The sequence below is a fragment of the Fusarium subglutinans genome (genome assembly GCF_013396075.1).
Source record: "Fusarium subglutinans strain NRRL 66333 chromosome Unknown NRRL66333_c0000029, whole genome shotgun sequence".
Taxonomy (NCBI): domain Eukaryota; kingdom Fungi; phylum Ascomycota; class Sordariomycetes; order Hypocreales; family Nectriaceae; genus Fusarium; species Fusarium subglutinans.
In genome coordinates this window covers 136,418-157,571 of record NW_023502092.1, presented here as the reverse complement: position 1 = coordinate 157,571, position 21,154 = coordinate 136,418, and the positions used below count along the sequence as shown (strand labels likewise).

Genomic DNA, 21,154 nt, shown 5'->3' with positions numbered 1-21,154 from the left:
GGAGAATTTTACCACTAAACCAATTACGCGGTGCGATTGTTGAAGTGTGACAGTCTCCACGGTGTTCAAGACCTTTTTGGTGGAGTTGAGAGAACTCCGAATGGGCGAGCACCTACGGCTCGGGTCCCTTTACCTTTTCCATCCTAGTTCAATTGACTACCGAGCCAATGCGCAGCCACAGTTCGTCAACAGTGGGCTATCAATTTACCTGTTGTGGTTTAGCTCTCAACAGCGGCACGTCATATTGAGTGTCACTAAAAGCTACTGGAAGCAGACACTCTGTATATCAGTGTGCGGATGCCCCTCCGCTCCATCGACAACTTCCCCTCTCAACTGTCAAACTTCAGTAAAAGAGAATGGATGACTATACTATTCTGTCAATTGCTTTGAGCGTCTTCGCTATCCTCGCAGGTCTCTACCTGCTTATGTCCAGTAGCAAGGCGCAGGAAACTGGATTAGAAGTCACTCAAGTACGTGAGCTCATACAAAGGAAGTTCCGGCTAACAAATTCCCCAAGCTATATGTCTACCCCGTCAAAGGTATCCGAGGGACTTCTCTGAAAAAAGCGCGTCTCGGTCCATATGGCTTCGAGGGAGACAGGACCTTTTCTCTGCAAAAGGTCAACCGAGATGAAAACGGCAATGTTTCCCATGAGACAATGTTGATCGGATATCATTTGAAGCTTGCTCTCTTTTCAGCTTCAGTCGACTACGATAAGGGCCAGGTCACGGTGAGGTGGACTGGAGATACAGGCGACGACAGCGTCGAGTTCCCTCTGAAGCCTGCTGTTCAAGGTCGAACGACGATCGAAACCAGTCTGCATAACAGCATGGCCCAGGCTTATGACATGGGAGATGAGCTGTCGCAATGGTTCTCTGACCGCCTTGGTGACGAAGTCCGACTTGTCTACATCGGAGACGAGTCAAGAGCCGTCCTGGGTTCCTTAGCTCCTCACAGCTCAGACGCTCTGAAGAAAGCCTCTTTCACCGAGCGTATCAAGAACATTCTCCCTCCTTTGTCTCACCCACCTGAGCGTCTAGCCTTCAACGATCTCGCCCACTACCTAGTCGTCACCGAAGAGTCCAACAACGAAGCTTCATCCCGTCTTGACGAAGGCTACTCAATGGACATTACCAAATTCCGTCCCAACATCGTTGTCCGCGGCGCCTCCAAATCGTTCGCCGAAGATTTCTGGGGCGAGCTCACTTTTGCAGGTGGAATACGCATGCCCTTGACAGCGAATTGTTACAGATGCCAGAGTATCACTGTTGACTACAATACTGGAAAGACTGCTACTGATGATCGCGGTACGGTCTGGAAGAAACTCAACAAGGATCGAAGAGTGGACAAGGGAGCGAAATGGAGTCCTGTCTTTGGGCGCTATGGCTTTTGTTATGGTGATGCGACGAGCAAGTCTTTGACGGTTGGCCAGCGAGTTGATGTCACGCGAATTAATTCTCAAAGAACTACATTTGGTGAGTCTCATACCTCAAGATGTATAGACAGCACTAACCAGAGTAGATTGGCCTCATTTAACTACGTTCGGAGTTTCACAAAAAAAGTAATTCAGGCATGGGCACTAGATTGGGCGGAAATTGATAATTGAAGGATTGCTATGATAATTTATCCAATCTTTAATAGACCTAAGTTCTCCTGCTATGATACTGATCTTCATGCTGTTTATCCTTCAAAGGCTTTTCATATATTCTCGAGAGATCTCTTAGTAAAGCCCCGAGACATATGTGCGGTCTTCGAGTTCATCCATGATGTCTTCCCTTGAGTAATGCAAAGAATGGCGGAGGGGTCAAAATACCGATATGAGTCTCCCCATCTACTAGTATTTCTTTGGCCGTGGTATCATCATTCGGGTCGTATCTCCTTAGAGGGGACTTGTACCGAGGAGGGTTGGGTCTTTTCTTGTCAAAGTACTCATCCCATTGCTTCTTCGTGTTCATTTTGCGTTCGTCTTTCAGTCTCGCCTCCTCTGTCTTGACCTCCTCTTCTGTCGGGAAGTGGGCTTCTTGTCCAGGACACAATCTCGCGTCGTCGAAGAATACCGAAGCTCTCTGTTGGTGTATGGTGCGATGCGCTCTCTTGACTCGGATTGCTTCTTTTTCCTCGGGGCTCTGATATCGTACGGAACGATTCCGGTCCTCCACATATGATTTCTCCTTGATTCTGCGAACAATATGCTCATGCCAGTCGTAGCTCTTCTGATCATACCTCGAACACATCTTCGCCATCCACATGGGTTCGTGTTTGCCCTTCGCCTCCTTCATCAGGTGCGACAACACATCAAACCCACACCAAGGTAGTGCATTGGGGAAATCGGCTGCGTACTTGGGAAACTTGTCCCGAAGGAAGGGATATCGGGGATCGTAACACATCGTTTCGACAAAGAATGAGTCCTCGCGCTCGATCCTTCTCTGATAACAAAGCTTCTTGTAGTCCTCGAACGTCTGTGTATCTGTACATTGGACAAACATTGCGCTATAGGAGGCTTTTATGTATTCATATACGCACATCAAAGCCTCATTCTCCCAGCTGCTCAGTTCGAGCGCTTGGTGCGATCGAACCGTAGTCAGTGCGTGGTGGGCTACTCGGCCGCTGAACTTGCAGAGGACCTCGAACTTGATAAACGCTTTAAAGAGACGAGAGCGCTCTTGAAGGTTCAAGTCATGCAGAGTGATGCGCTGCGAGTCAACGGTATCGATATATGTAAGGCGCGGGGGCTGAAGGTACGCCTCAACAGTATTCTGAGCCGTTGCCTTGCTGAGGTAGTCGTCGATGAACTCGCTCATACGTTCAAACAGAAGCCGGAGCTTTGTGATCGAGTCGTTGTCACCCCGGTGGAAAGGTAATGGGAGAGTCTTGGCTTCCCATTTGCGCGCAAGATCGCAGATTTCGTCGAAGTCGTCGAAGTCGTCGAAGCCGTAGTTCTCGCCCAAGTAGATGATCGCCAGAGCGTCTTGGAGAAGCTCATGATCATGTACATCGGTACCGGAGAGTTGCGACAAGTATTCTCGCAAGTTAATCGACTCGGTAGTTGTATACTGGGTCAGCATGATCGGCGAGGCTCGGATCAATCGAGCGGTGGTTGCATAAGAAGGAATAGATCCAAGGATCTTGATACGAACCTCAGCAGGGAGGCCGTTGAAGGGATCCATCCTGCTTGAGGATGGAGATAGGTAGCACTGGTGTGACAGATGTTGTGTAGTGCTCATGCAGCTGGAAAGTAAGCGGAAGGGTGTGAATGCTTGGGGGAATGCGAGGGAAGAAAGGAAAGCCGAGGTCTTTCGTACAGAATAACGAAAAGCGCTAGGAACCTTGATGCCTGTTAGCAGTTACCATTGACACTGTGTTTATACGTTAGGAATTTGCTTTACTACCAGTGGCAAGTGTATGGCTAACTTGCTCGACCACAAGTTCAGACTTTAGGCTGGTCAGACAGGTGATTGGTACACGGCTTTGCTTTTCACAATACAAGCTTCTGCTTTGCAAATCTTAGTCGATACCCGATAGACCTTCTCTTGATATCAACCCTTTAAAGTTTGCAAAAGGAAGAGACTAAAAGTTAGTATATCACCTAAACTTTCATCTCTGGTCAAGGGGCGGGAAGGAGAGTTTTCAACCGACTAGGGTTCAAGGACTATTAGTACTTGCCTTTGCTGTCCGCTCATCGAACTGATTCGGCACCATTGTCAAGTTGTTCTGGCTGGGTTCAAAGGGACATGTTTTTCGCAGACTGAACAAAAGAGGCGAGAACATAGACGGAACACTCTTGGCTAAACTGTTCAGCATGACGAAGACATTTTCATCCTCATTTCTCCAAACGTAGGCTGGCTCATGGTTGTTCAGATGAGACACAGTGGAAGAGGGCGATAGTAGATCAAGGTTTGAGGGTTAATTACGGTCGATTAAACTCACACTAAAGTATCCTTTTCCATCGGCACAAAGGGCACTCGTATCCAGCGTGAGAGGCACGCTCTATACCTAGGTCTTGACATTTTCAAGGAAACCTCCCCGTCGTCCTCATGCCCTCTCTCCTAGGCTTGAGATGTCAACACTCCGTCTACAGCCTTTTGCTACATCTGCTCCATGTAAGACCCGAGCATCTCCGTCGCGATACGATGCGGAAAGGTCAGCCAAGGGTCGAAGGCTACTTTCGTGTGTTTAACCTGTGGCCATGTGACTCCATCCAGGTTGAATCTCGGCTCGTGGAGCGCTTTGAGGATGCGAGCATCAATCTCAGCCTGGAAGACATGGGCGAACATCCTGTCCCCGTCAACAGCCACGAGGAGTCGCACCTTTTTAGAGTCAGTAAATTATCAGCGACAGAGCGGATAAACGTACAGGGAAAGATTTTGGCATTGGTCCTTTCTGTTTGCTCAATTGCGCTTGTGCCAGCGACAACAGCAGACAGACGATGTAGGGGTCCTCCGCCCAGTTCTCTGGGGTGACTCTGCGTAAGACGATCTTGCAGATCTTCTCGACGGGGAGATTTTTTCCGCGTCCGGGGCGTGTTCGAGCAGTGTACTGTCTCTTTCGCTCTCGTTCGAATTCTCGGTAATAGGTACTAAGTTCTGTCTGCTGATTTAAGTTCTCAGCCATAAGCTGCAACTGTAAATAACACATCTAGCTAATAACTTAGACATTATACCATAATAACTAACTAATTACTATAGCTAAAGGCTAATATTAGGAAAACCTAAAAGATAACTCTTTAGCTAGCCTTAAAGGTATATAAGATACTCTAATCTATTAGCTAAAAAAGGTTAGCTTAATACTATAAAACCCTAGATCTTTAAAATAGTAGCTTTAATAAGACTAGTTATTAGTATAGATTTACCCTATATATATAATACCTATAGATATAGTAACTAATTCCTTATTAAGCTATAGGAAATTAATAATAAAAGCTATAGGCTTTATATAGCAGAAAGCTTTAATAATCTCTAAAGTATATAGACTAAAGTTACTAGATATAGTACTAATAGGGAATATAATAAGATAAGCAGTAATATTTTAATCTAGCTTACTATTCTTAGTACCTATAGCCTTACCTATATAGTAATAGCCCTAGGTATCCCTCTAAAGGTTATTAAAGTTATTTGGCAAGAAAGGAGAGTATAGGGAGCCTTTAATATAGACCTTAAGAAGGACAAGGAAAGGAAGAAGAAGATCAAGCTTATAAGAGAAAATACAGCTTGGATCCAGTCACTGATCGACCTATGGCTCGCAATCGACCCGTGAAGTCTCTGACAACGGTAATAGGTACAACCCACGACTGGGGGCTGTGCATGGAGGGACGGCTTGGCTACATGAAGGACGTGGCATAATGCTACATGAACGGGGCGTCCTGCGTAGAAGAAGTACGCGATGGACCTATTCAAATAAACCAAGTTAGTTCTTCGATGTCCGGCAAGGGGAATGAAAGTCAACTTACTGCTCGGGCTTGGGTTCAAGAGGGCTTCCTGGAGTACAAAGAAGATAAAGGGCAGATTTGATCTTGTCTTCTGTACTCTGAACCATGGCAAGGCGCATGACATTGAAACCAACTCTGAGTACGTCAAGCTCGGCAGCATCATCTCCACGAGGCTGTGGTGCATGGAGGGGGCCATCAAAGTGCTGGAAGCGAACGCCCAGGAGATCGAGATGTTTGGATGTCCACAAAATTGGGCGCGTTGCAAACCAAGAGTTCTCTACACTCAGTTGGTGAAGAGACTGATGCGGAGAGGAGGGCATCGTGGGCGGTGCTGCATCACGGGGGAGGCTTGTGAGGTTTGGTCAAGATGAAGTTTGCGTTGGTGTTGACGCAGAGGGGGAGATCTCCGCCAGCAAGACTTCGTGGACGATTAGATGATCCATCTCTTGTCAGCCCCACTACCCAGTGATTCAAGGGCCTCTCCATAGACCATAAAGCAACGCAGACCAACCTCGGGGAGCAAGAAACATCAGACCATGGTACAGGGCCCCAAAGGAAAATTAGCAAAAGGTATTCTAAACTTAGCAAAGGTCTCCTCAGTTTAACAAAGATATCCTAAACTTATGCTAAGTTGCCTCAGTCATTCTCTTATTTAGGATCAAGGTCCTGAGCTTTCTTCCTCCCCTAGACCAGTAGGAACAGCAGAGAACAACAGTGTCAAGCAGGCTTTAGATGTAAACCCCCGAACACAAAACAGCACCAGAGGAAGAATACCTCTTCTACCCTTAGTTTTCCCGATGCTGCCGATTTCCTGTTTCCATGCCATCTCTTCTAACTCGCCGTTGAAAGCTGTCAACCACAAACAACAACCAATTCCACACTCCGACCTTCGCGAGCCCCGATGCCCAAGCCAGCCAATGGCAGATGTCTGCCAAAACCATCTCATCAACAGTCCAACGTTGGCACGATGGCTACGACGACGATACACTCACAGATAAATCCCACTCTGCCAGAACTTGCAGCGTTCTGGAACAGTCTCGTCTGTGGCGATACCGAAGCCCTCGTTACCGATATAAAGCATACGCCTCTCTTCCCCGTACACCGGCGCCCCCTGAGGAATGGCCAGCGAAGTCGCGTTCCCGGTCGCCGCAAAACTCGTCAGAAGCTCTTGAAACCCAACATCGATATCTTCATCGACCTCCGGGTTCCTTTCCGGGCCATTGTAGAACGTATAGTGCATCTCGCTACCATGGAGACCGGGGTAGACGTTGAAGCGGTAGCTCTTGGCTCTGTTTCCATACGCGGCCTGTAGGAATCCGTACTTGCAGGTGAACTCTGACTCGGCCTTGGTGATAGAGGCACGGCCTGTTTGGTTGGTGTACCCGTGGCTTCCGTCAAACACTGGTGGGTAGAGCTTTGTCTCGATGTGGTCAAGTGTCTCAGGACTAGCATTCGAGTATGTCGACTCCAGGAACTTGCGGTACCCAACATCGTCGTTTGCCTCAGGAGATGTGAAGATCAGTCCTTCATCTTCGTTGAAGCCAATCAACAGATCTACATCCTGGATATGCCTCCCTTCTGCAAATAGCTTATCTGGGTTTTCTGGTACGTATAGTCCATCCACAAATGGACCTGTAGTACTTGTTCCCCAATCAGAGTTTGAGATCAGAAGTCGGTTAGCCTCTTAGACCTCTTCAGTTGACAGTTTCCTAGCCGCTTCCAGATCGGGGACTTTTGCAAGAGCGAGGAATTTGTCGATAACATCATTCTCGAGTTTGTCATTGGCGATATGAACCCTAAGGTGCGTCAGCCAAGTATGGCATGGGTCCTCGCGTGGCTTACCAGCCAGTGCTCTGAGGGATTGCCCGCTGGAAGATTGTTCTCTTATCTTTGCCTCCGAAAGCGGTCAGGTGGTGATAAATACTGGCGCCTGTCAAGACCAGTCAGTGTTGAAGCTCGCTTATATGGGCTAGAAAAGGAACGAACCTCCAGCTGACTTGCCCATGATGGTCACACGAGTTGGATCGCCACCAAACTGATGGATATTCTCTTGAATCCATTCAAGTGCCAGTCTCTGGTCGTAAAGTGCCGCATTGGCTACCATCGTCTCTGAACTGTTCATCAGCTAACATCACAGCGCAGGGTTGCTTCGCATCCTTACCGCGGTCGAGTTTCGAGCCAGCAAGCCATCCAAGAGCACCAAGCTTTGAGCCTTCAGCCTTCTGATCTCCTCGAACCCAGCTGACAATAACATACTCGATAGTTTGCAGAAACAAAGACCAAGCCTTCCGAACTCGACGCGTAGCTCGCCTTGATGAGCCCCACGGGGTCGAACCAACCCTTTTCGCCAGTCGTATATCCACCTCCTGAAAGCCAGAATACCACCGGTGCCAGTTTCCTCAATGGACTTTCGAAGGTCTCAATGGGTGTGACAACGTCGAGAAAGAGGCAATCTTCTGTCTCCCTAGGGTCTTTCGGTATCTCCAGATCTGAGGGCTCTTTGAGGGCCTGCTTTTGGTCTTCTGTAAGAGTTGAGATCTTGCCACTTAGAAAGTCTGGTCATGTAAACTAAGTGTATACTTCCCAAGCGGCCATCGCCTGGGGACAAATACGGCCAACGTCGCCTTTGTCTATTGTGACGTTACGGCCTTTGGGAGCAACAGGTTTCGCGCTACCAAGTCAGTCGGCAGAGGACACTTGAGGGTAGTAGACTCATTTTGGGTAGCGCGGTACGTACAATCGAAGATCACCCACCGGCGGCTCGCCATACCTGATGTTGGAGAAGTTGTACAGGGACGAAGATCCCTTCACGCCAGTCATGTCAGCGGTGTCACGTCATCAACGGTGTGCGTTCTCACCTCATGCACAGATCCTTGGTAAACCGCATAGCCTAGATCTACAATAGGAACTTCAGAAGCGATAGCTCTCTGGAAAGTGAGGAGAAGTGCAATAATGCGGCTTGCCATGATCGTACTATCGACCCCACGAGATGATGCGGAGACAACTCAAATTATAAAGAACGATCTTTTCTGGAAAACTCAAGACTTATCCCACGATCTTTTATAAAGTTCAAAATACGGAATCAAGGTTATCTCGGCATCTTAGGGCTGACAGGATTCCGGGCAATGGTCATTAGCCAATCCTTCATACAAGCCAACGGACAATGGGAGTCTTACGAAATCGCAGCATCTTAGTTTTCAATATCATGCGAAAGAGGAAGAGAGAGCACAGTCCATTCAATATTGACTTTGGTCGGAATACCCAGAATATGCTTCTTTTAGAGTGATCAATTGACCCCTTACAAACCGACTTGGTTCTACAAGTTCCTCTTCGATCCCTACACTAGCTCCCTGCGTTTGCTTTAGCGGGCTTACCTTAGCACACTGATGGCCTGTGCCGCCGATAGCGGCGCCTGAAACGGCTAGCGGATTGGGGTGGCTTCCATTTCGCCCTGCAGTTCTTTGCTTTTTCTTGGAATGCATACGGCATACTCTCCCAAACTAAAGTGTGTACTTGTACAACGGACTTCGCTCTCCCATAACATCCAGTTACTCCTGAGAATACTTCTGACGTATCTCCACCTCAGAAAGCTGAGCCCTGGCTTTGTTCGACTTCCAGAGACAAAACTCCATGAGCAGAGCGCAAGAAGCAGCCAAACAGATAATCCCGAGCGAAACCCCATACCCAGTCGGATATTGAGGGCCTTCTCTATCGAGAAAGATGTTATTTCCGATGGGGCCTATTTCTGTGTTAGAGGTGATACTGATAATGAGACTCCCATAGGTAGACTTACTGCCAATATTTCCTGCAGCCAAAAGCCAAGCCAGGCCAATAGATCTCTTCCATGACGGTGCAAGGTTGTTACCTGTCCATGCACTGATACCCGGGAGAAGTGGATAAATACCGATCTGGGCCAGCATCACACCAACATACATGGCTGGAACATTATCCGCCACGTTCTTGGAGTAGTTGAACAGCACAGCCAGGGCGACAAGGAGTACCGACATGGGCCCAACGATAAAAGGCATACGCCATGACAGACGGTCCGAGAATCTTCCAGATAACCATGCAGCAATACCACCGCATACATATGGAGGCATCGTTAGAAGCTGTGATTGTGCGGTCGTGAATCCAAGCTGCTTGATGATCTGGGGCATGGTGAATTTGAAGGCAGCATTGGGGACAGAGTTAGCCCAAGCGAGAATAATCCCCAGCAACACCTTCCAGTCAACCATGGTCTTGAAGAGCAGCTTCCATGAGAACCTATCACCCTCTTCGGTATTGGATCTGACTCCGGAGAGGCGTAAACGAAGGTCCACAAAGCGCTTCTCATCATCTGAAAGCCACTTGGCTCTTTCGGGAGTGTCAATGATGAGTAGCGGCATCACCAGACCAGCTGCGACAGTCACGGCTCCTTCAATGAGAAAGATCCAGCGCCATCCAGCAATACCTCTAGCACCATCGAGACGGGCGATTCCGAAAGCCAGAAGCCCACTGAGTGCACCAGAAAATGCCGAAGCTGTGTAGAAAATGGCGAGTCGTTGCTGAAGTTCATGACGGGGGTACCAGCTCGACACAATAAAGACAGCACCGGGAAAGAAACCTGCCTGGCCTACGAGTCAATGTGGTAGAGCAGAAGAAGGAATTGCCACTTACTTCGAATACTCCGAGAATTACTCGACAGGCGACGAGGCCTTGAAAGTTCTGCACTACTCCCATGCACGTCATGACGATTCCCCAGCATATAATCAAGAACGACAACCAGATACTCGCTCTGACCTTCTTGAGGATAATATTGGAAGGCACCTCTAAAGTTTGTTAGTAGACTACTCTCGTTTCTCTTGTAGAACCTACCGAAAATAATGTATGGCACGAAGAAGATGGTGCTGGCGATGTTGTACTGATTTCCAACAAGGCCAAGATCCTTTTCCATCCCTTCGATTTTCGCGTTTTCAATATTTCCTCGATCGATATACGCAAGTAGATGCGGGTGAGGATGCCCACTTCATCGTCATGGGCATGCTTCACGGGAGCCTTATTGATCAATCTCAGATCAAGGTTCTTGCGAGCAAACTTGGGGTATGAAGCTCCCTTCATTGACCAGCTTCATCGTGAGTTAGTGCCAGCGTGCTGTAATTGTATCACAGCCTCACTTACTTCAATGAAACCCTGATCCCAGTCTTGATGTTCTCTCTTGCTGCTTGTTCAACTACCTCATCTGTCAAATGATTCAGAGTCCCCAGCTGGTCGTCTCTTCCCCAAAGTCCCCATGCATTACCCCCAGGGCCAGTCTTGTCTAGCGGAAGTTCGTCAAAGTCGGGATGTTGAGTGGCCATGTTGTTCAGTCGCACGCACTCAACTATTGTCGACTTTCAGCCATGAAGTTGGCTCTTGAGCTATGCATAAATAGTGATTCTGGGAACCTTGCCGAGATCCGATCACAAGCCATGGGCTGCGGGATAACTAACTAACTGACACGGAAGTCTTCCAAAGCATGCACGGGAAAAGCCCGAATGGTACTTGATGCTCGGGCTGCATCCGGCGACGACGCTACTTCCAGGTCAGCCTGTCAGTTCATGACCTTGCCGAGTTTTACACCCTCGTCAAGACTTGTTCGGTAAACATGAACCCAGCGCCTTTGACAAGACCCTTCTGTACCATGATAGCTTCTCAAAATTGATGTGTGGTTCACTAAGTTACATGTTTTATAAAATCTTCATTGACTTCAGATTGTGAAGAAACTGTAGGCTTCTTACATCAGAGCGAAATTGCCTTCTCTTTGGAGCGTTCGGCATCGTTATACCTTGATAACAATTTCCCCTTCGCCACTTGGTGGTTTAAACCCGCCCCAATACATAGCAAAGGTCTCATCATCGATGTTAAAGGCTGAGTCACCATTTCTTTCAGGGTCCATCGCGTCTAATGAGTCCCTCTTGGCTCTTCGTTGTTGAATCCGATTCCACAAAACATCTTGGTCAGCATCTAGGTATACCAGTACCCAGCGACCGCCGTTACGTTCCACAATATCTTTGTACTCGTCCCGATACTCTTTATCGTAGAATGATAAGTCTAGTACTAAATCGTTTGACTTCTCTAACAAAATATGTTCAAGTTCTGCTATAAGCTTCTGGCTTGCTTCTTGCTGGTATGCTTCATACTGTGCTGCGGGATAGTTAATCTTGTAAAGACTATGAGACTCGTAGATTATTTGGTCGTTTGAAAGTCGTTTAAAGTTTGGAAGTTGAGTCACGATAGCTTTGGCGAGAGTTGACTTTCCGGCGCCTGTCCATCTTGATCAGCAGCTGTAACTCTTATTGGATATTTTAGTAGTTTGGTTCATCTGCTTACCGGCAATTCCGCAAGTCATCACTACGACAGGGCTACTTTCTTGTCTTGTTCGAGAGAGGTGAGGCCAAAGCTGAGGTCGAGGTCAGCCTTGCAAAACCTGAAAATCTCTTTGACTTGCCTGATCAGGTATGTCCTCAGATGAGCCACGATCAGCTCTGTTCGTTGATGCCATTGTTCCTATGTTAGAGTTAGAAGCGCCCAGACTCGATGGTTAGAGGCGCTTTGGTAAGAGATTGAAACTTGGATACGGTCTGAAGGTGAGAACAGGGCTGATGAGTCACATCATCACATCACACATGACACCCATGAGCCCTTAGTCATCGACACAGTACAATTTACCCAACACATTCAAACATTAATAATAGTGCATTATTAGGTTATTTAATCAGATTAGGTGACATTATTAGAATAAAGAAATGTAAACTATTGCCAATACATAGTAATCCCAGCTAGACCAATGACTAAACTAAGCTTGTCTTGCGTATGTCTCATCTGAAACACGAGATCCTATCGACTCCGCATTGTTCTCCAATGTATGCATCTCCACGTCCACGGTAACTATAATCCCTCTTCTAGACGAGCCATCATCAAGACCTTCCCAGTGGTCCTTGCCGTCGTTCTCAACGTCTCGCGATATGTTGTACCCTTTCACGCGGCTTCCGGTTCCGATGTGGCTAGTAATACCCAACCCATGCGATCCCCCGTATGGCTTAGGGGGCGAGTATTGGCGAGCTGAGCTGTCAAATGTGATCCAACGTTTGACAAACTTCCTCAACGCCGGGAGAGAACCAGCTATGATGCCGATTCCTGCTTCGACGGTGCTCCATAGAGCAACATGGCTATGCCGATCTTGAGTCATGTTAGAGATACATACGATGAATTGTTTCAGTAGCAAGAGGAATGACTCACAAAGATAGTCCGGATTAGGGTGGAAGTAAAACAGGACATATGGCATCCGAATAATTGTAGCAACCGATGCACTACACCAGTTAGTGAAACAAGCGTATGTCTCAAAAGTTTGACCTACAGGGCACCGAGTCCAAGCACCAAACTGATGGAGACCTTTGTCGCTAGTTTCATCTGCGATTTGTATAACATCAATGCTGGTAGCGCTGCACAGATAATGTCGGTCAATATCGAGGAGGCCGAGACAAAACAAGCCAGAATGGCCAAAGTCGAAGGTGGTGAGCATTTTCCATCACCATTCCAAGTTGCTGACAATGGCTTGCAGAGCACGAAAAGGCCGATGAAGACAATCATGGCGCAAATGACAGCCATAGCAAGTGTCATCCACGCAACTACGCGATGCCATGGTATAACTGCGATTCTAAGTAGGGCATCGCAAATAGAGGCTTTTATAAAGACGAGGGATGCGCAGTAGAATATTTGGAAGAGCCAGACATACTGAGCGCCGACCGTTAGCCGGACACAAAGAGATAGAGGAGGTAGGGACAACATACAAACCTTCCATGAGGGTAAATACCCTCTGGAAGAACCGCATCTCGTTGGCCTGCCCCATAGTACGTACCCTTAGAGCTTACGCCGACAAGGATAGCAAAAAGGATCTTGTGTCTGTGTTAACTGCATGGTTATTATAGACAAGCTGGGGGGTGAAACCAACATATCCAATGACCATCAACATGTCATCAGCTCCAAAAACACGGTTCTTTAGACGAATAAACGTCCGTAGAAACACAACGACAGTAGTAAGGATGCCGAACAGGATAGAGGTGATGAGCTGAGCCAAACCGAGCCCGCGCGGCTCAATTGTCGGTACAGTAGACATTCTCAGTGGGTCGAGGTCATGCAAGGGCACACCAAGCGAATTGAGAATCTTTAAACGGATATAACTACAGATGCGGGGCCGGTCTTTATTATACGCTGTTGCTATCAAGTTGGTTGCTGGCTTCCTGTTTTCCGTATCAAACGTAAAGGAGACGCACAGACGCCGGGTAACAGTCTTCCAGACGAGAGTCCGCCACTCACTCTTACCGAGCATCAGGCTTTACCCAAATTCGTCAAAGTCTTACGCCACGGGAACGGAAGACTGTCTCCTTTTTTAGGGCAACCTATCGGAAGTTGCGCATTGTGGATTATTGTGTCGTAAGGTTTAAGCCTCGATTTTCAGGGCTGAGACTGAATGAGTCGCGTGAGCCCTGGTCTAATGGGTGTTGATCAAAATTCGCTATCAGCTCTTGGTTTTCCACTTTTGGTTTAAATGGCAACTGCAGTCACTCCGACAATCTTTACTGGAAGAATAAGCTTAAATTTCCTTATGGTGTGTCTCCACATTCTGTCAAGCAATTAATTCTGGTTCTATTCGATGCGTGGAAATGCTATCAATGTATCTTATCTTATCTTATCTACATCAATACGCCTCACGTCGTTCTCGTCGCAGACAGTGGAGGGTCTCTTCACCTGTAAGGCTGCCTATTTTACCGAGTCTATATTGTATTGTGGTACACATGACTTGCTTGGCAGGCCGTATTGGTCATCGCTGAAATGCCTCAAGCATTTATAATAATGTGTGACCAAGTCGTTCCGAATAATCGTTGCCATTAGAGTGAAGTTATATCATCTGGCTCGTTATATCCTTGCAATTATCGTAGCCCTATGGCTTAGAATGAAAATCTTCTCCGGGCGATGAAAAGGGCTGTCGATCATATCAGCACGTCACATCGAACATATCTCCTTCAAGTTATCTATTGATCCTTGGACTTATTCGTTGTTGAAACAAAGGGAGACGACATTGGCGCCGCCTAATTCCCCAGTAAACGGCAGATTCATCTCGACTTGCAGAAACATGATCCGCAATTCAGGCCAGCAATTGCTGTGCCATACACCTGATACAAACAGAATTCTTGGCACAAGCAGGTCCACAATCATGCTAGGGTTTCGTGGAGTTGAACGACGTAAGTAAGCCAATGAGACTCAAAAACGCCCCCAGAAGCGCGTATTCTCGCTCCAGATCCGAAGTTATCGATAGAGCAGTATTCAGTCGAACAGTTTCTCAAAAAAAATATGTTTAATTTGGTAAGGAAGTTCTCGTGGTGAAATGGAGGGAGCTGTCAATTGTTTCATCAGTGTTTATATAGCCTTTTCCACGAATAAAACACAGACCTCGAAACTAAACTTCTTCCCAAATAAGCTTGGGCAATAAGCATATCTTTTCCGTCACCGTTTCAAGATCATCTTGGCGCCAGCCGTTTGGGTCACTACAACATGGGCATGAGACACTTCGCGTCGGACAATCGGCTCAACATACCATCTCGGCCTAGCCCGTTTTCAATAGCAAGACATCTAAAAGGATCCAACATCGTCAACTATTATCACTCTCTCTCACTTCTTTGGCACTGCTCTTTACTTTCCTTCATTCAGCTCTCATTCATTCGTTACATCTTAGGCCGGCCTAAGTCATTCGTTTATTCCTTTTTCACGGCTTGTCATTCATTTCTCTATTCAATATGCGTCTGCAAAGCATCGCTGCCATTTTGGCTGCTGCCGCTACGGCTTCTGCTCAGAGTGTTTCGGGCAAGGCTTACGGTTTTGCTGCTGGTGTTACTGGTGGCGAGGGAGAGGCTGTTACGCCTTCTTCTGCTGAGGAGCTTGCCACGCTTCTTGCTGATGACACGCCTCGTGTTATCTACCTCGATAAGGAGTTTGACTTTACTGGGGATGTCAAGACTGGTGCGGGTTGTGATCGCAAGAGCTGCAGTGCCAGCAACGGTGGTCAGCTTTACCTCGGTGATCTTTCTTGCGGCGGTGATGACAATGTCGCTGTTAGCTCCATCACCTACGATGCTGCTGGTCCTGAGCCCCTTCCCGTTGGTAGCAACAAGAGTATCATTGGTAACGGAAAGGCTGTTCTGAAGGGCAAGGGTCTCTCAATCAAGAAGGGATCCAAGAACGTCATTGTCCAGGGCATTGAGTTCACCGACATCAACCCCGGTGTTGTATGGGGCGGTGACGCTCTCGAGCTCAAGGGTCTCAACGACGGTGTCTGGATTGATCACTGCAAGTTCTCCAAGGTCGGCCGCATGTTCATCGTCTCCCACTACGACGGCTCCCGCCTCACCATCTCCAACTCCGAATTCGACGGTGTTACCGACACTTCTGCTTCTTGCAACGGCAACCATTACTGGACCATGATGTTCTACGGTGAGGGTGACCAGGTCACTCTTGACCGCAACCACTTCCACGACGTCGCTGGCCGAGCTCCCAAGCTTGGTGAGCCTGGTACCAACGGTTACTTCCACGCTACCAACAACTACTTCCAGAACATGAAGGGCCATGCCTTTGATGCCTACCAGGGAGCCAACGCCATCATTGAGGGTAACGTCTTTGATGGTGTTGACACTCCCATCACTAAGGAGGCTGCTTCCGTCAGCACTCTGTTCGTCGCTGATGAGAGCGGCGCTTCTACTTGCCAGTCCGCTCTTGGCCGTGCTTGCGTGCCCAACTCAGCTACTAGCAGTGGTGATCTTCCCTCTTTGAAGGGTGAGAGCGGCCTCAACGCTGTCGCCAAGAACAAGGACAACATCATCACCCCCGTCTCTGCCAGCGAAGTCACTGCTCTTGTCCTGGGTAGCGTCGGGCCCGCCAACGTTGGTTCCGGCTCCGACTCCGGATCTGGCTCTGGCTCTGGCTCTGGCTCTGATATCGCCCCATCTCAAAGCCCCGAGTCTGGCAATGATGCTACCGAGACCACTCCCGCTACGCCTGAGACTACCCCGGAGAGTACCCCCGGGGCTGCTCCTGAGACCACTCCTGAGACTGTCAACGAGCAAGAGGCCCTTCCCGATTACCCCGAGGAGACTGAGGCTGAGCCCGTTGCCGATGCTGATGCTGAGGTCAAGCCTGTCGCTTCCGACGACTGCGAGGAAACGGACGCTACTCCTTCCAAGACTGAGGAAAAGCCCGTCGCTACTGGCGACTGCGACGATGAGATTGAGGCTGCTGCTGATAGCCCTTCCGAGACAGAGCAGAAGCCCACTGCATCTGCGACTCCTTCCAAGCAGGCATCCTCATCTAGCGACGATTGTGATGATGAGCCCAAGGCCGAGGTGACGCCAGTTGCCACCGGAGCCTGTGACGAGGAAGAGACCTCTGAGGCTGCCGCCGACTCTTCCTCATCCGCTGGTTCCTCCACTGCTCAGATGTACGGTCAGTGCGGAGGCAAGAACTGGACTGGTGCTACCACGTGCCCCTCTGGATCTTCTTGCAAGAAGATGAACGACTATTACTCCCAGTGCATTGGCTCCAACAGCCGCGTTCGTCGTCGCTATGTCCAGTAAAGAGCGTTGACTGTGGCAAAGTCGCGACGTGATGTGACGTGACGCGATTTAACCCTTCTTGTAATTATTATCATTTATTCACTCACCTCGATGCCGAGCAATGAAGAGTATATAGCAATTCAATGGGCACAGAACCCAATTTCACTCTATTCTTTTTCCCCAATCATAAATTACCAAACCCGATAGGGATCAAGCATTTGAGCGACGTCTGGGAGTCGCTCAGGACTCGTTCCCAGGAGCTGGACGCTAGCGTGACGCGTCGCGTTTGTTCACTGGCGAAGCTACCCTGCAGAGAAACAGATTTTGCAATTATACACCTGAAGCGTCGAGGTAATAGTCAAAATGCCATCGCTTGAGTCAAGCGGTGTTAGTTTCCTATTTAAAAAATGTGGTATACAGGAAAATCTGCAGAAGAAGTTGTGGTTCAGAGGGCTAAACGATGAATTCGACATTTGCTTTGGAAATTGAACCAACTCCTGCTCAGCAGTGCAGCACCGACGCCTGCCAACACGTCTACCAGAGAACACCCGGGACATTCCACTTCCCCAATGCTCGCGTGTTCGAATCCCAAAAGTGACAGTGCTGTTTTGATTTTTGGAATGATTGCAATAAGCCACTGGAACTCGATCAGTCCTCGCATGGATGTCCAGGTCTGTCTGTCTCTCGCTCACTGCTGCCCCAACGGCTCCTTCAAGCACCCGCTGTGGATAAGTCTGTGCAAGCTTGCATATGCACGGCATAAACGGGTGTTCACTTCTGGAAGCTAAAGTTGGCATTCACCAATGACGATGGACGGTTCATGCGACCACTGATCAACAGAGACGCTGCAAGTTGTCACGAGTCTCAATCATGCATATATCGAACCATTTACCTTGTTTCATTGAGTTGATGCTACAGAATTTGTCTCATGCATGCATGCTGCTTCGAGTCTGCTGCATATCCTCTAACTGGGGCACACTCCAACAGTCCAACTCTCTCCCGTAGAACTGAGTCACCCCCCTCTTGTTGATGTGTCTCGTCCAGAGTCATAACATGGTGTTATTTACTTAGAGGCATGAACAACAAAGCAACAATCTGAAACAGCTGTCGTCAACATTTGGTGAGGGATTATTTAGTTTAGACTCACCTCGGCTCGGAGCTAAACGGGATCTAACCCGTCCGTTACCGTTGTCTCCACCGCCAAGTTTAGCTCAGATCTAGCAGCCTATGGAAGATGGCGATGTGGCTTGACACGTACATGATCCAAAACTTCACCAGCGCATGACCCCAGTATGAGTCACTCAACAAGTTTGGCGACTCTTTTCTCGAGTAGTATAAGAGTCTCTGTATCAGTTTCTTAGTTTTCGCCTCTTTTCTCTCTCAGATATCAGGCAAAGACACGAGAATAACACGAGAATTGTTCACGTTAGACAGTTTAAATTGCGCAATCTCCCCAGCCACACACCCTCTCCCTCAGATATCACCAGCCACACTCCCCCAACCCTCCAGTCAAAACCTCATGACCCATCTAGCCACATCCCATGACTTGTCAATGCTCACCGCTCTTCTCAAAACAACATTGTTTTTAACTCAGCATCGTCCAGGTTGAGTTGGAAAAACTGAAAGAATCTGATCTCGAGATATCTCATGTCTCTTGGTCAACAAAAGCAAACAAAAACAGACCAAACAGACCAAACATAGCGCACAGGCCGTTGGAACACCGAGAAATTGGTGGTGACGCTTTATTTACATAGACCCTTGAACAAAACGCCCCACGTGGCTGAAGAGTAATTTCCGGGCCTTGTCGTGTCGCGTCAGTGACCAAATCTTCCTTAACTATCCCATCTAGCAGGCATCAAGCCCGCCAGCCCCCTTGAAATCTTTCAACTCTGCACTGCACTGCACTATTTACGTCTCTTGGGTTGGGTTGGCTAGGTAATAATAAACCCCCACTCATCATCGTATCATTCACCATCTAACCATCGTCTCATAGACTGCTATGGCCCATCAGAGTCGTGTCAAAGGTCCAGGGATTTCTACCGCCAAAGCTCCCGCTCCCGTGCCCGCCGTCCGTGACGTCTCTGACTGGGAGGTCTTCACTGATGACGAGTCTGACAGTGACACTTCTCAGAACACTGTCGATTTCATTGAGCCCCCTCCTGCCTACAAGGTAGACGATCCCGGTTTCGTGGTCAACAGACCCGCGCTGGGTAGACCGACTTTGGGCAGGCCTGTTGTTGAGCGGCCTGTCCAGGAGAAGCGTCAGTCGTCGTGGCGACAATGGCTCAACAGGGATAAGGTCAGCCCGGAGGCGGCGGATGAGCCGACTCTACGTCCTGACCGAAGGGTGAGGCGTCATCGGTCTGAAACCGAGACTCCCGAGGAGCGGGAGGCGAGAAGATCAGAACGTCGTCGCCGACACAGGGAGCATGAAGAGCGTGGTCGCGCAGACAAGGACCGCCATACTCGTGACAGAAGCCGAGCAGGCAGTCCAAGCACGCGACACAGACGACACAAGCGACGCGAGGGTGAGGAGAGAGAAGTGAGAAGCGATGAGAAAGAGTCTCGTCGCCTCTCACGGAGGTTCCTTGGACGAAGTGACGAAGAGGACAAGGAACGGGAGAGAGAGAGGGAGAAGCGCAGGTCTATGAGAGAACGACCTACTCTTGACAAGAGACACTCTACCTCTGCCTCCATCAGGCATCGCGATCCTGAGTATGCCGAACGTGAGAGAAGATCTAGTCGCGTGGATGGTGAGAGGCGACACAAGAGTAGTCGTGAGCACTCACGAGCCTCACATAGCCACACTCCTCGCGCTCCTGCAGAGGACAAACCTCGCGATGAGGATCGGGAGGCTCGGAGAGCAGAGCGTCGACGACTACACAACGAGCGCAAGGCAGCTACCCCCAAGAACAGTGACTCTGACCGTGGCGAGAAAGAGAGGTCATACACGAGAAGTGTTGATCCAGAGCGCGCAAGAGAGCGACGCCATAGCCGACATCTCAGCCAACTTGACAACGACAACCGAAGAGACCGGTACAAGGACTACGAATCAGCCCGAGCCTCAATGAAGATCAAGACTCCAAGTCCAGGTTCAGATCCTGAGAAGGAGAAGTTGAGGATGCATGAGAAGGAGCGCGAGAGAGAAGAGGAACGGCAGAGAGAGCGTGAACGTGAGAAGGAGAATGAGCGCGAACGCATCCGCTTAGAGGAGAAGCGAAAGGCCGAAGAGAAGAAGAGGATTGAGGAGATGGAGAAGGAGCGTGAGAGGGAGCGACTTGAGGAGCAGAAGAAGCTTGATGAGAAGAAGAGAGCCGAGGACAGGCGACGTGCTGAAGAGAAGAAACGCGCTGAGGAGAAGCGTAAGCTCGAGGAGAAGAAGAAGTTGGTCGAAGAGAAGCGTCGCCTTGCAGAGAAGAAGCTCAAGGCTGAGAGTCGACGAAAGGCCTCTGAGGAGCGCGAGAAGGAGAAGGAGCGTGAGAGACTTGAGGAGAAGAAGAGAATCGAGGAGGAGAAGCGTCTTGAAGAGGAGCGACGTATTGAGGAAGAGCGAAAGCTCGAAGAGAAGAAGCGCCTGGAGGAGAAGCGCAAGGCTGATGAGAAGAGACGCGCTGATGTCCAGGAGAAGGAGCGCAAGCTGGCCGAGGCCAAGAAGCGTATCGAGGAGAAGGAGAAGCGCGCTGCTGAGCGCAAGGAAAAGGACGCTCGTCGTGCCCTCCGCAAGCAACAAAAGGAAGAGCAAAAGAAGAAGGATGCTGCCGCCGAGGAGCAAGCGTATGTCCCCCCATCTCCCTTACCATCTCTAGTATCTCATGCTAACACCATCACAGAAACAAGCCTCAAATTCTCGGTCCCAACAAGTGGCCCGCCCCAGGAGCACGACTCGGCCCCGCCCTGGGCCCCCTGAGACTAGCTACAGCTGCAGCCCCAGCTACAGAGACCAAGCCGAAGCCGGCTGTTGTTGACGACTCTGACAGCGGTGTCGACTAAGCGAGGAACAAACAGTACATGAGGCGTTCGTCTTTTTTCTGGGATGATCAAAGCGGTGCTTTTTGATCTATGACACAACATCTCCACTCACAAATACTTGAACATGAACTTGTAGGAT

At 49.0% G+C, this 21,154-nt stretch overlaps 8 protein-coding genes across 8 annotated transcripts; 3 read left to right on the top strand and 5 right to left on the bottom strand.

Annotated features, from left to right (window-relative positions):
* Positions 1-356: 356 nt before the first annotated feature.
* Positions 357-1,599, top strand: FSUBG_3383 (MOSC domain protein; the record flags this gene model as incomplete). The annotated part of the gene is made up of 3 exons (XM_036681258.1): positions 357-470; positions 518-1,475; positions 1,571-1,599. The coding sequence occupies 3 exons, from the start codon at positions 357-359 to the stop codon at positions 1,597-1,599; spliced, it is 1,101 nt and encodes a 366-aa protein (XP_036541035.1).
* Positions 1,600-1,757: 158 nt separating this feature from the next.
* Positions 1,758-3,167, bottom strand: FSUBG_3382 (uncharacterized protein; the record flags this gene model as incomplete). Its single annotated transcript, XM_036681257.1, has 1 exon — positions 1,758-3,167. One exon carries the CDS (start codon positions 3,165-3,167, stop codon positions 1,758-1,760), a length of 1,410 nt encoding a protein of 469 aa, XP_036541034.1.
* Positions 3,168-4,085: 918 nt separating this feature from the next.
* FSUBG_3381 (uncharacterized protein) lies at positions 4,086-5,745 on the bottom strand (the record flags this gene model as incomplete). The annotated part of the gene is made up of 4 exons (XM_036681256.1): positions 4,086-4,307; positions 4,354-4,620; positions 5,286-5,385; positions 5,447-5,745. The coding sequence occupies 4 exons, from the start codon at positions 5,743-5,745 to the stop codon at positions 4,086-4,088; spliced, it is 888 nt and encodes a 295-aa protein (XP_036541033.1).
* Positions 5,746-6,413: 668 nt separating this feature from the next.
* On the bottom strand, positions 6,414-8,245 carry FSUBG_3380 (carboxylesterase type B; the record flags this gene model as incomplete). Its single annotated transcript, XM_036681255.1, has 7 exons — positions 6,414-7,013; positions 7,116-7,221; positions 7,268-7,355; positions 7,412-7,534; positions 7,587-7,629; positions 7,682-7,970; positions 8,163-8,245. 7 exons carry the CDS (start codon positions 8,243-8,245, stop codon positions 6,414-6,416), a joined length of 1,332 nt encoding a protein of 443 aa, XP_036541032.1.
* Positions 8,246-8,973: 728 nt separating this feature from the next.
* Positions 8,974-10,761, bottom strand: FSUBG_3379 (tartrate transporter; the record flags this gene model as incomplete). The annotated part of the gene is made up of 6 exons (XM_036681253.1): positions 8,974-9,164; positions 9,219-10,032; positions 10,082-10,233; positions 10,280-10,360; positions 10,402-10,529; positions 10,583-10,761. The coding sequence occupies 6 exons, from the start codon at positions 10,759-10,761 to the stop codon at positions 8,974-8,976; spliced, it is 1,545 nt and encodes a 514-aa protein (XP_036541031.1).
* Positions 10,762-12,239: 1,478 nt separating this feature from the next.
* On the bottom strand, positions 12,240-13,559 carry FSUBG_3378 (integral membrane protein PTH11; the record flags this gene model as incomplete). The annotated part of the gene is made up of 5 exons (XM_036681252.1): positions 12,240-12,622; positions 12,683-12,753; positions 12,801-13,092; positions 13,302-13,338; positions 13,395-13,559. 5 exons carry the CDS (start codon positions 13,557-13,559, stop codon positions 12,240-12,242), a joined length of 948 nt encoding a protein of 315 aa, XP_036541030.1.
* Positions 13,560-15,237: 1,678 nt separating this feature from the next.
* Positions 15,238-17,067, top strand: FSUBG_3377 (bromodomain protein; the record flags this gene model as incomplete). The annotated part of the gene is made up of 1 exon (XM_036681251.1): positions 15,238-17,067. One exon carries the CDS (start codon positions 15,238-15,240, stop codon positions 17,065-17,067), a length of 1,830 nt encoding a protein of 609 aa, XP_036541029.1.
* Positions 17,068-19,045: 1,978 nt separating this feature from the next.
* FSUBG_3376 (uncharacterized protein) lies at positions 19,046-21,036 on the top strand (the record flags this gene model as incomplete). Its single annotated transcript, XM_036681250.1, has 2 exons — positions 19,046-20,820; positions 20,877-21,036. The coding sequence occupies 2 exons, from the start codon at positions 19,046-19,048 to the stop codon at positions 21,034-21,036; spliced, it is 1,935 nt and encodes a 644-aa protein (XP_036541028.1).
* Between the last annotated feature and the right edge of the window lie 118 nt (positions 21,037-21,154).